The following is a 16,727-nucleotide window of genomic DNA, read 5'->3' on the forward strand; positions in this document are numbered from 1 at the left end:
TCAAAGAAATTAAAGAAATGAAGTTTTGTCAGCAAAACTTAAGAAGGTATTTCCCAGGGTGTGTTTTTTGTTACAGAAAGAAAAGAAACAGAAATAGCTCCGTGTTGCACAGACACGTCGTGATGTCCTTCCCCAGCCCTGCTGTCGGCATTTTTTGGGAGGGAGCTTTCCTTCCCCTGGCTGCTGCTCCGCAGTCCTGGGGAGTGGGATGGGACCCGTCCTAGCCTGACCTAAAAACTGAGAAAAGCAAAAGTGTTTCTCTTTAAAATCCACAGCCTGGCTAATCGTCCCTGCATCTTTCCATGCCTCGTGTGTGTTGGGAACGGTGCTCTGTGCACCTCCATCTCCCAAGCAGAGAAACTGCTAGAAACGCACTTGAAGTTCTGCGCTGGGAGGTTGCAAACCCTCTGCCGCATCGGTGTCACCTCAGACTCAGGTCTTGAGCTGTACAGAAATGTGCGTGTTGGTGTTGTGAAAGATGGAGGTGAAGTAGCAGGCTGTTTGAGGCCTGCCTTCTGTTTGAGGCCTCCTTCCCTCACCCATTACCCTGTAACAAGCTGTTAGTCTTCTGAAAATTGATGGGAATTGGTACCGTCCTTCAAGGGGAGTGTTGGCGGGCGCGTGGCACGTAGCAAGTTACAGAGGAGGAGGAAGGGTCTGTAATGCTGCAGCGCGTTGGAAGGGAGGAGCGAAGGATGAGTAACGGCCATGGCTGGGAGGGAGTGAGGAGGATTTACAGAGCTGGAGCCTGGCTGCTGGTCCAGCTTGCAGAACCCCTGGAGACCCCCGGAGCTTGTGAGCTGTGTCTCTCACAGGTGGCTCACGCTTGTTGGGTTTGGACACAAGCATGGGAAGCACACATGGTGCTCTCTGGCGGAGCACGGCCAGGGTGGCTGTGGGAGAGGTGTCACCCAGCCCCCAGCAAGCCCCCAGCAGCATCCTCGCTTGCTCCCTAGAGAACGGGGCCAGCGCTCCTAAAGAACTGTGTGGTCCCTGTACTGGGGAAAGGAGTACTGGTTCTGCCGCTGATGTGGTTTCTCTCTAGAGGGACGTTTGTACCAAATTCCTATGTTGTTTCTGATTTGCAAGAGGGTCACGGAATGAAGATGGCTAGAGGTTTTTACCCTTAAATACTAGCCAAAGTCCCCTGGCAGTAGGTGGGTGCCAGGCAGGTGATGTTGTGGTGGAGTTGCTCAGGGCTTACTACACGTGGGGGCATGGCTGGGGCGTGCTGCCAGGCTTGTTCCTTCTTGCTATGCAGGCAGCCAGGACGCTGGTGGCTTTCTGAGAAGACCTCGTATGTTTTCTGGAAACACCATCATCTGGGAAAGGAGATGAGTGCCGTGAGGGTGCGCAAAGTTTGATGGATGGGTGGGATGGTGGGTTTGCTGGGTTTGCTTTCTGTAAGGATGAGCTCCTCAAATCTCACATCTCCTCTTTCTCCGTGCAGAAAGGTTTTCTTGGACGCCCAGGCGTGCGGCAGTAGCTTGGGCTGCCGGGTGGCTGTGGCTCTCAGCTGATCCCCTCAACATGCTGGAGGCTGCAGGGTGGGTGACTTGTGCGTGTCCACGATGTTCAGGACACTTGGGAGGTCTTAACGCAACCTTAAGAATAAATCAGTTTGGACCTTGGTTGTAAAACTTGCTTTCCAGAATATTCCTATTTGGATATAAAAATCACCAACCCCAGCAACATCTGGCAGTTCTTCTCTTCCTTCTGCAGATGTTTCGATACCTTCTGGTGTCCCTGGCCTTTTTAATAGGCTTATTCATCATCATCATCATCATCATCATCCATCTTTCAGCAGCTCAACCACAGCTTTAAACCCATTTGTGGAATTTACCTCTTTTTAGCTGCTTGCTCAGGATCCTGTTCAAAACCCATCCCAGCCCTCTCTCAGGGCCCACCATTGGGTTCAGGGAGCCATTCCAGTGCACGACGCATGCTTGAATAGCACCCGATGGTTCCTTTCTCTTCGAAACTCACTGACTAACCTCTGTGCCCAAAATAGCGTCTTTTCTGTGACCAAATTAGGCCTTTAAATCTGAACTACCTTTATGCTTTTTTCTGTCGGAGGCCCAAAGAGATGCTCTCCAGGTTGACAGTGCATCCTGGGAAGCAGGTGTGCTTTGCGCTGCTGCGGTACCTCACCACAACAACCTTCATGCACGTTAAGACTCACAAACTTCTGTTGCCCTTAGCATTTTGCCAGTCTGGATCTGAAAACATCTCATTTGCCAAAAGTAGAGTGCCAGTGGCTCGATACAAAAATGGTACGAAGAATTGGCGTCAGGCTGCGATGGGCTCAGGCAGGTCACGGATGCAGGAACTCCAGTGTGCACCACTCCGTTGCGTATGTTATAACTGGAGGAACCTCCTTTACTGGCTGCAGGAGCATAAATATTTAAGGAACAGGTTTAGGGATGCAGTATTTCATTGTGCTTTTTTGATTTCTTTCTTTTGTTGCTTGTGGTGGTGATGGTGTCTTGTCGTTTGTGCTGATGGGCATGGAGAAAGAGGGAGTTAGCTGCCTTTGACGGGTCTCTGGGAAGCCCCTCATAGCAGCACAGCATCATAAAGGCGCATGCATTAACATTATTTAAACCAGGAAAAAATATTTTAAATATTCTTGAGGTTTTGATTTTGGTCTGAATCTTGTGCCCTTTGCTTTACACACTCTTAATCATGAGGCTCTCAGGCAGATATCGTTCAAGTAATCAGTATCAGTATAATCAGTAATTACACTATAGCCAACTACAGGTGCTGCTAAGTGCTAATCAATTAAATGCATTTGTAATTGAAAACTTGATGGAAGTATTGATAGTTGCTTTGATCCCTGGACTTGTAAAGTTCCAGTTTGTTTTCTTGTGTAGTTGACTGCAGCCCTCTCCAAGCTGGTGGTGTCTAGCAGGTGTGTCGAAGGAAGGAAGTGAAATTCAGCCATGCCTGACCGATCTGAATAAAAATCATCCCGTGTATCCAGAAGTGGCTTTGGCAGCTGCTGAGTGATGTGAAGGAATGTCACTGAGTGACGGCAGTGAATGCCGTGCAGGCACTGTAGCATCCCTTGGGCAGAGACAGGAGCCCTGCCTGGCCGGGATGCTGCCAGCAGCATCCGTGTCTGTTTGCTGGTCGGTATTCCAGGGGTTCTCAGCTCCATGCACGCCGGGTCACTTGAAAGGAGAGAGAGCATCCTCAGCGGAAGGAGGAAGAGCTGAGAGCAAACGTTCATTGTGAGTAACTGTGTCAAGAAAAAAGAAGGAATGAATGAAAATGAAAATTTTCATTGACATGAACATTTTGAGATTAAAAGAGAGACATCACTACAGCTGCGGGGATATATTGTAGAGGGGTTTTCCTATTACAGAGGGTTTTTTTCGCAATGAAAACTTTCTAGCCCAACTTTGAATGAGAAGTCAAAGCTTTGAAAATTTTCATGAGTACCATGTTCTTTAAAAACAAGAGCATTTCAAGCCAATGGTATCTCATAGTTACTTTAAAAGGTTTTGTTCTCAAATGTACTTACAAAATCAGTAGGGGTTAGTTTTAATTGTATGATGAAATGTGCAAAATTGCCGCAAAATATCTAAAAAGGACTAAAGGCCCACTTTTCTGCTTAATAAAATGAAAAACTGAATGCAAGGTTTGCCTACCCTAACTTTGACTTCTAAAACTCCTGTATCTGTGGCTGGGTTCATTTTAAGTGTCTAAACGTAGCTCAGAGGAATCTCACCAATTTTGAAACGGTAAAAAAATGTTTTAGATATTCATCTAAGCATATTATTTGGGAATGTCCTTATGTCAGCAAGCTAAAGAGCACGTGGTTGCACTGTACACGATTATTTCACAAGTCTTTTTTAAATATATAGAACCAAATTTTGGAAGCAGCCATGCCTTAGAAGTGTCTATGTTTGCAGAGAGAAAATGATGACTTTTCTCTATTTATTTTGGTGTTTGTTTTATTCCTTTGCCACTAGAACCAAGGATTTGCCTGAGGTTCCTGACTGTTCCAAGCCTTGTATTTTGTTCTGTTTCATTCTCTTGTGTATTTAAGTTAGTGAAGACACCCAGAGGAGGTTTTATCTTGCAGGGTTTTTTTCCCCTAGTATATCATGACTATCACTTTTTAATATTTTATTTTATTGTTTACATCTGTGATGATCAAATGGTTTAAGCATTTGATCATGCAATTTTATATATAAGGGCTGTCTGGAGATGTAGTTCAGAAGAGAAATATTCCCTGAGGAGATAATACTGGCTGAAAAGGTCTTCATACCTTAACGGTCCTTCCAATTTTTTTCTTTCTTCTCTTCTTTTGGGGTGAAAAAAAGTGGTTTTATGAAACCCCGTGGCTGGGGATTGTAAAAATTGCTCGTATCCAAGGCAACTGCCAACAGCCTCAACACGTATTTGTAAATTAATTTGCAGCTTACATGCTGGTTGTAAAAGGAGAACCCCTTGCCTGTGAGATGGTGGGAGCGGATCCAAGGGGTGGCAGCAGGGGCTGGGAAAACCCGGTGCCTTTGTGTATCCCTCGTGCACGTACCGTAACAGGGTTTGGATGCTGTTTGCTCGGCTGGGCTCTCTGGTGAGTACAGCTGCAGTCTCGCTGCCAGCCTGGGAAATGAAGCCGTGTGTCCCAGCAGCTGCGTTTCCAAGCCCAGGACCATGCTGGAAGGCATGGGATCAAAGTCTGGGAATGGCTTTGCTGGAAAGTAAGTCAGTAAGGGTCAGAAAAGAGCAGAGCTGCTCGGAAAAAATAGATCCAAACCTCATTCCTGCTCCTCACCGTGCAAATCAGCACATGAAAAATCCCATCGTCTTTGACCACTGATGCTTTCAGCTGTTTCTAGCAGGACTTTGGGTGTTCATGGCACATGCTGTGAAATGCTCTCCTTTTTCTTTTCTTGCCCTGGGCCTCCTGTTATGTTTTCTAAAGGTATTTCTGTGTCCCACTCGGATCCAAGCTAACACACGGACAGCTGGGAGCCTCAACCACACGGCAGGCAGATAGGTGGTGAACTGCTGATGGTCGGGCTGCCACTAGCAAATAACAGAGCTGAATTTGTTCTCCCAGAGCGTTGAAAATAATGGCTTAAAGCCTTTCCAAACAAGATGTCCTGATTTCATTACAAAAAAAAAAAAAAAAAAAAAAATCTTACAGGATCTCAGTAGGCTCCAGAGGTCTGACTTCTAAATAGTTTGACTTTCCTTATAGTGTTAGGTAAGAAGGTTCTGTGCCACCTGCATAGTATAGACAAAGTTATTTCCTGGGAATTTATCTATTGGGAGAGAATTAACACACAAAACAAAACAAAACAAACAAAAACCCCACCAAAAAAACCCCAAACAAACAATACAGTACTCTTTAGTTCACTTCAGGATGCTTAATTTCTCGGTAAAATTATTATTTTGCAGTTATGCCAGGCTTTAGCACCTCTTACTGTGCCAACGACATGTTGATTTTCTTCTTTTCTGAAGCGCTAGCCTCTTTCAAAGTACACCTGAGGATTAGACATATTTGTTAAATGCTTTCTTTTTTAAATCCCTTCTTGAATCCTACCTGTTTTTCAAACATACCTGATTTGGGACACAAGGCAAGTTTTCTGCGAGCTGTTCAGGTTGTTTGGATGTAATTGTTAGCAAATGAAGCCAGAATGCCTCTGAACATGCAGTTCACCCAGAGAAGATCACTGAGGCCAAGATTAATTAATAGCAGTTAAAAAAGCCGTAGTCAGACATTCCCATGGATTCTGGGAAGCGCAGGAAGGCTCGCTCTCAGATGCACGGGACAACTTTCCTAGCAGATCTTGAGGAGCCCTTAGGATGTATCGTAGCCAGGTCCCAAGTGGGGGTTTTAAGGATGGAAGAGAAGTCAAAGTGGTTGTGACACTTCCTATGCCATGTCCTGGGGGGTTGTAATGATTTTCAATTGTGTCTGGGGCCGTGTGTTGGGTTTTGGCTATAAGCTTTGCTCCTGACAGGTCCAGCTTCTCTATGCTGGTATTTACATTTTCATTTCTTCAAGGAATCACAGCCTTAGGAGGGGAATGCTTGCCCTCGGCGTGTCTTGAAACCACTGAACCTTGGGAGTGGCTGTGGCCTTGCTTTGCTTGCTCTTCTCCAGCATATTGAACGTGTGTCACCACAACATTTGACAGACCTTGGGTATCGTCATGCCCGTTGCTATTACTAGCAAAAGCTGAACAAAGGCAGTGTGTAAGATGTAAAATAGCTCTGCAAAACCTCAAGATGCTTTATGAAGGGACCGAAGCCCATTTTGTTGCATGAAATCATCAGGTTATTAATTTGTTGAACTTTTCCCAACTTTTTACAAATAAGAGGTGTTCTAGGTGCTTAATCTACACAAATTCACAACAGCCTTTCTTCTTCTAGCTTTATTTCCCTCCCCTACCTTGCAATTGGTCAGGCTTTGCCTTTTAACTGGCTTAACCTCAGTCATATATATATATAAAGATTATAATTCACCATCAGCTGGTAGGTGGAAAATTTTAACTCATGAAAGTTTTTTTCTAAAAATGTGAAATCTCTGGACTGATCCTGGGTAGCACCTGTTGTCCCCTTTAAAGGTGCTAAGAGTTCTGTGACCCCTACCCCACTCCATCCCATCCCATCCCATCCCATCCCATCCCATCCCATCCCATCCCATCCCAGTGCTCTTTGTCAGCTCAGGATGCGCCCTGAGTATTTTTACACAGGCGTTATTCCCATTTTGGTTTAGTTTTGCTCCACTTTTCAAGCAGAATAGCCCACCCACCCTTAAGGCATGTGACGGCTGAAAATCTTGGTGAGTTTTGGAGCCTTACTCCAGCATATCACTTCAAGGCTCTGTTGTGTCAAAGGTTTGATTTTTGTATCTGGCTGGTTTGATTGTGGATAATTGAACTTTGACTGGGGAAAAAAAGCAACCACAGAATGGGCTTAGTAAAGAAAAAATCAGAAGAAAAGCTTATGTGCAGGGACAGAGTGCAACAGAGAAAGTTCATAAAGCAGGTGCTAGTTGTCTGCTACTATAGCTAAATGAACGTTTGCAAATATGTTTATAAATATTTATAGTCAGAGGATTATTGACTAAAATGAACTGACAAATGGTGTTTGCACATCTAGAAACTTTGACTTTCTAAGGTTTGTGAGATTTCTGGTGGTCTACATTTCCAATCCATATAGAGATAATACCTCAGCTTTTTCTTATTCTACTAAATAATTGTGGAAATGGGAAAATGGAAATATCCTGTGGTTTTGGAAACTGCAGGAAAGATGTTAAAGTTTCACCTCAGATTTGGTTAGAACTCTTGGAGTCAACATCTGTTCTCCCTGAAAAGGTTTAGCAAATACAGTCAAACTAGGAGGGATCATGCCACGTAGTTTGCAATCTCTAAAGGGCTGTTTTGCAACAATCCCGGGTGTTTGCAGCTCTGAGCCAGGGCTGTGCTGGGTGTCTGAGCTGCTCAGGGTGATTTCTTCATGGTGCATGAAAGGGACCACGTTCCTGTTGAAAAAGGCGTATTTCAGAAAATGGGAGGTGGCCAGCAACCTTTTATACTACTTTTCCATGTTACGTTCCAACCAGGACTAAGAGGTTCCTACAATCGCCTTGAAGCTGGCTTCCTTTTATGGCTTCCTTAGGAATCCTGGTATAACAGAAAGGAACTATTTTCTTGCTGTTGGTTACCTCTCAGATAAAGCGTGAAGGATTAGAGCACTAGTCGTTACTGCTCTCTCTTAAGCAGAAGAAAGGACAAGAAGCCTGTTAGAACCTTAGTCATTGATTTTCGTGGAGCAAAGGGTCACACATTAAGTACTATTGATAAAAAGCATCGTTGCGGTGTCCATGGAGACCAGGTTGAGGTGAAAGTGAACTGTTGCCGTTCAAGTGACAGCTTTAGGTGGATCTGTAAAGAACCTGCTTTTTCCTCTAATCATAAGGAAGTTCTTATTTATTCTACTCTGAGTGTTGGATCAAAGCCGTTACTTCTGAGGGACCTGCTGTGCAGGGAGATGCAGTCACTGTTGACTTCAAGGCAGAGGAAGGGATATTTGGGGTCTCATAAAAACTGTTCTGTGCTTGCAGGTGTCACAGCTCCAAGTGCCTGGATGCTTCTGTTGGAACTCGTCTTTTTAAAAATCAAATTAGTGTCAAGGTCAGGCTAGAAATAGGATGACTTCAATAGTTCCTTATATCCCTAAAAGCTATGCATGTATAAAACTCCCAAGTAATTGCACACGTGCAGTACTATGCCTGTGTGCAGAAGGCTTGGTCCTTTGCTCTGTTTGGGCATGTGCTTGGATATGCTTGGAGAACTTGCTTGGACACTGTCACCCTTGTGCTGCTGTGCCCTTCCTTTGGGAGCCTTCAGCATTTTCTCTGCTCAGAAAGGTAGGACCAATGCTGCCTCATCAGGGTCCCACATGGAGCATCCCTGTGCAAGGCTCATGCAACCTTATGGTGAAATGGCTTGAGAGGGACCGGAGCCATTCCTGCTCCAGTTCCAAAGTCATTATACCATCTATCAGTCTTTTAAATGATTGCTGACTGGCCCCATTGAGGAGTTAAGCCACCCCAGTGGCAGATCTGTTGCTTGAGTATTGTTCCATTTGCAAGAAAGTGTTTGTTTGGCCTGGAGAACCCTTCCTCAGAATGTGTGCAACCAGCGCTCTTGCTGCCTCTCCTGGAGGGCAGCAAATTGTCTTGGGGCCTCCTAGATGTTTCAGCTGACAGGCAGCTCGGAGATCTTTTTTGTTGTTGTTGTTTGAAATAAATTGACAAAATGGAGCCTGTGATTTGAAAAAAGATGGTGGACCACTCAAAGGTCCAGTCAAATGTCTGGGGCATCAGAAGGTCTTTGGAAGCATGGGATTTCTTTCAAAATTCGTTTGTGGTTTCTATCAGCTGATTTAGTGGTAAATTTTCTGTAAGCTGCACCTTTGGGTAAAAGTTGGTGTTACTGCACTTTCTGGACTGAGACACCAGTGTGATTTGTCCGTTCTGATGGGATTTTTGAATCTACAAATCATTCCTGTAGCCACCCACCTGCATGAGCTGTGCGACAGGTCCCTGGAAGCATTCCTGTCCCTCCACTTCTTTATTGTTCCTTCTTCCATTTGTTTTTTTGTTCATGGATGGGGGCAGCTGGGGTGATGGAAGAGTTTTTCTTGTTGCTCTTGGAAGGGGCAGGGGAAAGATGGATTATTTTTTCTTCCTCTGGGAAAACATCCAAATGCTCTGCTTTCTTCTCCACCTGGGAAATGGGGTGTTGGAAGTGTCTTCTCATAGCTGGGCTGGAATATTCACAGGTGCTGAGTCCCCGTGGTGGGACTGTGGCTCAACGTCGTACAGAGATGGGAAGAGTTGGGAGTGCAGCGGTACCAAAGATTGCATTACCTGTAGATGTCCCCAGAACTGTCAACAGAAATAGGTTTTAAAGGCACTTTGTGGGTGTTTGCAGTCTCCATAAACATTTTATATGTAGGCAATTTCAATATGCAAAGTGACCCAACTACAGTTTTAAAACAGTCATGCTCTGCTTTCAGAAATTGAGTGTGTTCTGCCCTACGGCAAAAACTTCAGCATTATTTCACTCAGCAATGAAACCCCAAAGTATTGATTTTGAAATGTATAATTGATTGTAACAATAAATCACTGGGCAGTATATTTGCAAAACTGATTTTTCTATTGCAATAATTAAATTGATATGTGCTATAACGTATTTATGCAGGGCCTAAACAACTCAATAATGGTAATAAATTGTGTTTGGTCAAGAACTATCCACTGTGATGCAGTTGACTTCTTTTTGTCTAAAAATTTGTAAGACGGTGCTATAAGAGATGGTAGAGATACAATCGCGAGAAAACTCTAGTACCCTGAATAGCTCGTATTGCGCTGAGTGAAAGTACACTAGGATCGGAGACTTGGAAGGAACAGCTGGTGCCCAGGTTGTTTTAGCAGAGAAATGCTGATGTACGATGTCAGCTCTCTTATCAGTCCAGCTCAGTAAATTTGGTGGTTTCGCCTGGATGAACTGATAGAAACTGCAGTAAAGAATAGAATGAATAGACATATGGATGGACATGATATGATGAGGAAGGATCAATACAGCTTTTGTGGTGGAAAGCCCAGCTTCACATGCCTATTAAAGTCTTTTGACTTTAATAAAAAATAAAAAAGGAATTGTTGAGCACGTGGGCAAGGAGATCCAGTTGATATCCTTGGCTTGGGTATCCTAAAGCCTTTTGATGAGATCCCTCACAAAAGGCACCTGAAGAAAGGCAGTTGCCGCAGCGTAAGGAAAAAGATCCATTGGTGATAAGGGAGTGATGGTGGTGGGATTCATGGCAAAGGGACAGGGTTGAGCAGAGAGCAGTGGCTGCAGCATGGCACAAAGCTGCTGGGCATGGGGAGGAAGAAGAAGGTGACAGGACTGGCCACATACGTGGACTGGCTTCTGTGTCATGGTGATAAAACTCCTTCAGACCTTTCTGCAAGGAGAGCGGTGGCAGAGATGGGTGGCTGGCCATGTAGGGGATGGTTTCGGGTTGGGCTGTTCAGCTGGGGTGAGATCCCTTGTACAATCCAGCAGGGAAAAATAAGCAGTTGGTCTTGGTTAATTGCGTTGCTGCTGATGCTGCCCAATGAATGGCTCCATGGAGATGCTCGGAAGTGTTGGGATCGGCAAGAATTTATTCCCAGGAGGTTTGACTCTCTTTGCATTGATATAACTAGGGTGCAGTAACGTCTCTGAACGTCCGTGGAGTTAAAATGGGACGGAACCGTTGTTGCTGCTCAGGCTGAGATCTCTATCCTACTGTCAACAAGAGGCACGTGGGGCTGGAAAGCGAAATGAGCCGCAGTGTCTGCTCAACGCCAGAGCTGGTATTTCTAGTGCCATAGGTATTCCAGTGACCTGGTGAAATGAAAAATTCCTGAAAAGGGAGAAAATTTTCTGTAGACATCCGTTGTGTGTATAGCCATCCACTGCTAGAGGACGTACACTTTGCTTTACGCCACCGTGAAAGCGTCTAGATCCAATTTGGTTTTCTTCCCAAAATAACAGCTTAGTTGAATGCATGTTGCTATTAGAAAAATAGCCTTTTCCTTTCTCCTCCCCCCGCCCCCCCCCCCCATTCATTTAATGTGCTTTATTTCTGTTATTTCTTGGGGGGTTGGAAATCAACAATAATATCTCTTCTGTTACAGAGCATCAAAGTTAGCTGGTCACCTCCACCACCAGGTACTCAGAATGGATTTATTACGGGCTATAAAATCCGACATAGAAAGACTACCCGCAGGGGTGAGATTGAAACACTGGAGCCAAACAACCTCTGGTACTTGTTCACAGGTCAGTGTTCACATGGTACAGCCTTGCAAGTTTTTGATGAATTAAATGCTTTGGGAATAAAATATACTTGCACTTCAAGGAAACATTGATTTCTTTGCTGGCAGGTAGCATTTATTGTGTTGTACAGAGACAGCCTTTATGGCGTGCTCTTTTTTTTTTTTCCAAACCTATTTTTTCCTTAATATTTTTACCATATGTTTGTCTCCTGGATTTTGTCATTCATGAATTTGAAGCTGAATTTTTTGCCTCCTGTATCTTAAGCCTCAGTTGTTGGGGTTTGGTTTTTTCTGAGCACTCAGCCAACATCATCTATCTTCTGGGTGCAAAATTATCGATTTCCTTGGATTTTCAATGGAAAATACCTCCTCACCGAATAAAAAGGACAAGAGTAGATCATAGCGAAACTATAATTGCGAAGAATGAAAGCAGCCAGGTGAGGGTCGTAAGGGTAGTGGTGAATTCTGGTATGTGAAAATGAATTTCAGCTGGGTTCTTGCATTGTGCCCAAGAGATAACTGAGAAAGCAGCCAAAGCATCAAGGCGGATGATTAAACTTTGTCAAAGTCAGTGGCACCTTTGCTACTGAATTCAGCATAACGACGATTGTACCTCAGATGACCTACTTTATATGTACTTCCAGGTGTAAAGTGTGGTTTGTGAGAATCAGAAGTAATTTTATATTGCAGAAGAAATAATAACCACGTGCTGGTTGGGAAGGAAAAACAGCATCTTATTGAAAACTGAAATAAAAGCAAAAGGAGAGCTTTTTTATGACCAAGACCTTAAATACTGAAATCTCATCTTGGTCATCTCACTTAGGCTCGTGGACAAACATCCACACCCCCCCCCCACCCCCACCCCCTCCCCGGGACCCCTTGTGAAGGCTTCATCACTAGTGGCTGCACGACAGCCAAGTACTTTCTGGGGGGGGATAGTGTGCAGAGCACGTTCGGGAAGTTGGAAAGGATCTTTTTTCTGGCAGATCAAGTAGAAAACATGGTGGAAGCTGCTCAGATGTTTTGAGTCGCTGCTGCTCTGATGGCTTAGAGGAGAAGCCATAGCTATGCAAAGTGCCAGAGCAAAGGCAGGGACCTCCGTAGCTCCATCCCTGCAGATCCCTGCGGATCGTGCCCTCAGCGAGGGGGGAGGGCTGCAGGAGGTTAAAGCCACTCGGAGCAGAGTAGATTAATCTCTCTTGTGGTAGATCCCCACGTCCTGAACAAAGTCTTGCCTTAACTGGAATTATTCCAAGCTTAAATTGCTGCAGGAGCCCTGGTGGGAGTGTGGGCTGCAGGCAGCCCCAGCCCTCCCCTCCCTGCAGCCCCTAAAGTGTTTTGGGTTTTTTGTTTGGTTTTTTGTTTGGTTTTTATTATTTTTAATGGAGCTTGGGAATACATATTTTGAGAAAGCAATGAAGGAAAATATCCAGACCTTGTTACTACTTTCCACACGCATATATTGCACTTGCTGGAGACTGAGCTCCGTGGGTCTTCTAAATGTACATTTTAAATATTAACACGGAGGCACTTGACATCATAGTGGCATTGCTGTTGGGTAGGGAGGTGCTTCACAGGATTGGTAAGAACACCTGCAATAGCAAACGAGTTTAGAGTTCCAAGGTGGGTTTTTAAATAGCCACTATCAATTTTAGAATAGGCTTCCACGTCAGCGAAATGTTAAACTGCTTTTTTTTTTTTTTTTTAAATTATGAGCGTTCTCCAGAGAATGTTTGCAATTAAATGAAACATGTTTTTTTCCTGTGCTTCGTGGTCAGTATAGACTAAGGAAAAAGATAAACCTATATCCCCACCTCAGGGACTTGGAAGTCTTGTGGCATGTTCAGGAACACTGCTGTAATTGTTTTCTGATGGCTTTAGCCACAGAGGGAAAGCATCTCTTTCTGAATTTGTACTTATTTCACAATATTGATAAGACTTTGGTTTTTTGGTTTTTGGGGTTTTTTTGTTGTTTGTTTTTTTTTTTTTTCCTGAACTGTGTGCTCTGAAGATAATCAGGAGCCCTGGAGAGCAAAATGCTCTTCAGTTGCAAACCTTGTTCCTAACCTGCAAATTTTATGCAGAAGGAGAGTGTATACCTGCCTTTCCCTGCATGTTAAAAGCTGTGAGCTGGTTTGGTTAAGCATGTAATTAATGCCTTAGTTATGCAAAACAATTTTTCATGTCTTTACTAAGCAGACTTCCATTCATTTTTGTACATATGTATGAACACAGCCAACGGGAATGACAACCCAAAATTAGTCCTGGGCTGGTACAGCCTTCATGCAATTCTTAAAGCCTATATCTGCATGTCTGTTTTATGTGTATATGTGTTTTATATAGATATATATGTATTTCTATTTATTTCCTTCCATGTAGCAAATCCAACGGACTATTACTAGAGATTTCATTTTACTCAGTCTGTTGCAAACTCTGGTATCGTCATTAATTTCCTTTCTTAGTCTTCTCCTTTCTGTATGATTTTTATTTGCCTTTTTTTTTTTCTGTTTTGTTTTGTTTTGTTTGAATTCAACAGGACTTGAGAAAGGAAGCCAGTACAGTTTCCAGGTGGCTGCCATGACGGTGAATGGGACAGGACCCTCCTCAGACTGGTACACAGCGGAGACACCTGAGAACGATCTCGATGGTAAATGCATCTTTTACAAGTGGTTGTCTCCCAAAGCCTTCTAGCTGAGGGATGTCACTGCGGTTGTCACCCCAGCGCAGGTTAGGGTGGGATGCCCGGGCTCTAGACACCCACCAGCAGATGTTCTCTTAATGCTCCTGGGTCCCATATGCCATGGGTTATGTTTCTCTGTCGTCACCGGGACTGAGGAGTCAGAAACCTTCATGGAAATAATTCCCTGCCAGAATTTAGCTCCTGGCAATTTGCAGTAATACAGCAGAGTGAATCAGTAACTTCATAAATAATAAAGAGCATCAATCAAAGAAACAATGAAGATGAAGCCAACAAGCCTAACAATTCACCAAGCAAATTTTCCAATAGGTCGAATCCTGTTTCCCAGCCTTTATTTGCAGATGTTAGAAATGCAGGTTGGCAGCGAAGCTGCCTAATTAGTGAAAGATGACGGGATGCAGATACCTGGAAACTGTGGGCTGTATAAATCAGTGCTGATGTTGGCACAAAAGGGAAGAAAAACACTGGAATGAAAGTGTTAGATAAAATGACTGGAATATTTGAAGTAGTAAAGGAATAAAAGGAGAGTAATGAAAAAGTCTACCTAAAAAAAAAATAAGCAGAGTGCAAATCAAATGGGACAAAGAATCTGACAGATGGAAGCCATGGCAAAACTACAGACAATCCCCTAAGAAGCGAATATGTAGTAGAAAGGAGATGAATAGAAAATAAAAGGAAACTGATGAAAATTGCTATGATTTTTTTTAAAACAAAATAAACCACCTCAAAAGGATCAAAGGCAATCCAGATGAAAGAATCAATAAATAATCAGTTGAAATGCACCATATTACTTGATGGTGCCTTTCTTTTGACTGGCCGGATTTCCTTAGGAGCTCAAAATCTTGCAAATGGAAGAATTTCTGCCTTTCCCTATATCCAACTGCAATTTTCCAGCAGACTGGGAGGGACCACGGTGCGTGGCACGCAAAATGGGAGACCCAGTCCCTGCGGTTTCTCATCAAGGTTTTAAAGCAGAGGTGATGCTTCTAGGCACCTCATAACTATACCAACGGGTGATGACATGCCGCGGTGCTTGATGCTCTCTTTCTCATTACGCCGTGGCTGGATGGCACTGTGAGGAGTGCTGTTGTGAAGGTGTAACGTTTTGCACTGGCAGGAGTAAGGGAGAAATTGTGAACACACCGCAGTGTGGAAAAAGAAAGTAATGCATTTCAGTGTGTTTGTTTTGATTTGCGTTTAATAGACACTACGTTCCTTCGAAGTTTCCGTGCCCACGTACACATGTGCACGTAAAGAGGTTAATCGAGCCATCACAGGAGACGCACGATGGAAGCGGGTACATGTGAATAAACCTGGGCAAAGCTGTTTTGTTCAGGTATTGTGCTGCCATGTGCTTGCATTTGCAGTCCCAATGAATTATCCTCATCAAGCTGCAGCAGCCTGATGCTGGGAATGCACCGTGTTGCGTGCTAGCTACAAATGCTTGGATAAACCAGTTACACCACATCCTGCAAGTGTCAGCTAACCAGGGAAGGGCTGGAGCACGGGTTGGTAACTGCAATTCCCTCTCTGCTGCTGTGGCAAATGCAGGTTCTCTCGCTTTCGCTGGAAGCCTTTTTGGTATCAGCAACATGAAGACGAATGCTATCCTTGAGAACAGCGTCAACTCCCAACAGATATTCATTTTAATTAGTGTCTTTTTTTTTTAAGTGATTAGAAATCCAAACAGAGCTGCTTCTTCAAGGTTCCCTAGAAAGCTCGCGTTCCTTTACTGACAGCTAGGAAGGTTTCAAATATTTATCTTAAGCCTCAAATTTTATCCTTTAATAAGAAAAAAAAAATACAGAAAGCAACACTTTCCCTGAAGGGTCTGTTTTAAATAGCTTGAGCAAGGATGCAAGAGAATCTCTGATCAACTTAGCAAAGGTATCCTCCAGGAAAATGGGTTTAGGATGCTTGGTTTCTCATTACTGCATTGAACAGATGGAAGCTGTTATACATATTAGATAGCAATACAGTTCAGCTTCAGCTCTAAATTAGTGCTTTAAGAGCATGACAAGCCAGACTGTTATTCATACTGTAATTTCTCTTGAAAAGTGATTCAGGAAATACGGGATGAGTAGAAAGTACCTTGATTTTGTGAAACGTACATCTTTGGATGGCTGAGGAAATGGCTAAAGTGACCCAGATGTAAAGCATCTGTCAAGGTTGGCAGTGGAATTAGGGAGCTTTGACTAGCACTGAGTGCAGTATTCCCAGGATGGAAGGCGTGGGCGCTGACGCCGTCACCCCACACCCAGCGAAAGGCTGGGAGGCACGCGTGGGCAGCGTGGCACCCCAGAGGAGGTGGCACACCAGGCAGTGACATGGAGCCTCAGCTCCCCTTTCCTGGGAGCCCAGGTGTTCCTAAGGGAGAGAGTAAGGAATGCAGCGCCAAGGAATCTGGTTTGGTGGGTCGATCCGCTGGGGAGCTGTCCTGCATGCCAGGGGCTGGTGGGCACCCACAGCTCATGTCTCCCCATGGCTGACAGGTGCCCAGAGGTGCCCCTGCGTGGGAGCCGGTGCTGGACTCCTGGTGTAGTTAAGAGGGGCACCCTAAATTTGGCTCACTTGGGACTTCAGATGAAGAACTTACTTCATGTAGTAGCATTCCTTGTGGAGATTCCCGCTGGCTCTCAAGGTCGCTTCTCAGAACTGGTTCTGGCATCATATTTA

The 16,727-nt window shown here is 44.3% G+C and overlaps 1 protein-coding gene across 1 annotated transcript in view; it reads left to right on the plus strand.

Moving 5' to 3' along the window:
- Positions 1–16,727, plus strand: part of DCC (DCC netrin 1 receptor) — a 558,365-nt gene that overhangs the window by 451,321 nt on the left and 90,317 nt on the right. Inside the window, exons 13-14 of the mRNA XM_055791107.1 lie at positions 11,216–11,357; positions 13,890–14,000. Of these exons, the coding sequence (XP_055647082.1) occupies positions 11,216–11,357; positions 13,890–14,000 (253 nt within the window). The remainder of the gene's footprint in view (positions 1–11,215; positions 11,358–13,889; positions 14,001–16,727) is intronic.

This window comes from Falco peregrinus, chromosome Z (assembly GCF_023634155.1).
Source record: "Falco peregrinus isolate bFalPer1 chromosome Z, bFalPer1.pri, whole genome shotgun sequence".
NCBI lineage: Eukaryota > Metazoa > Chordata > Aves > Falconiformes > Falconidae > Falco > Falco peregrinus.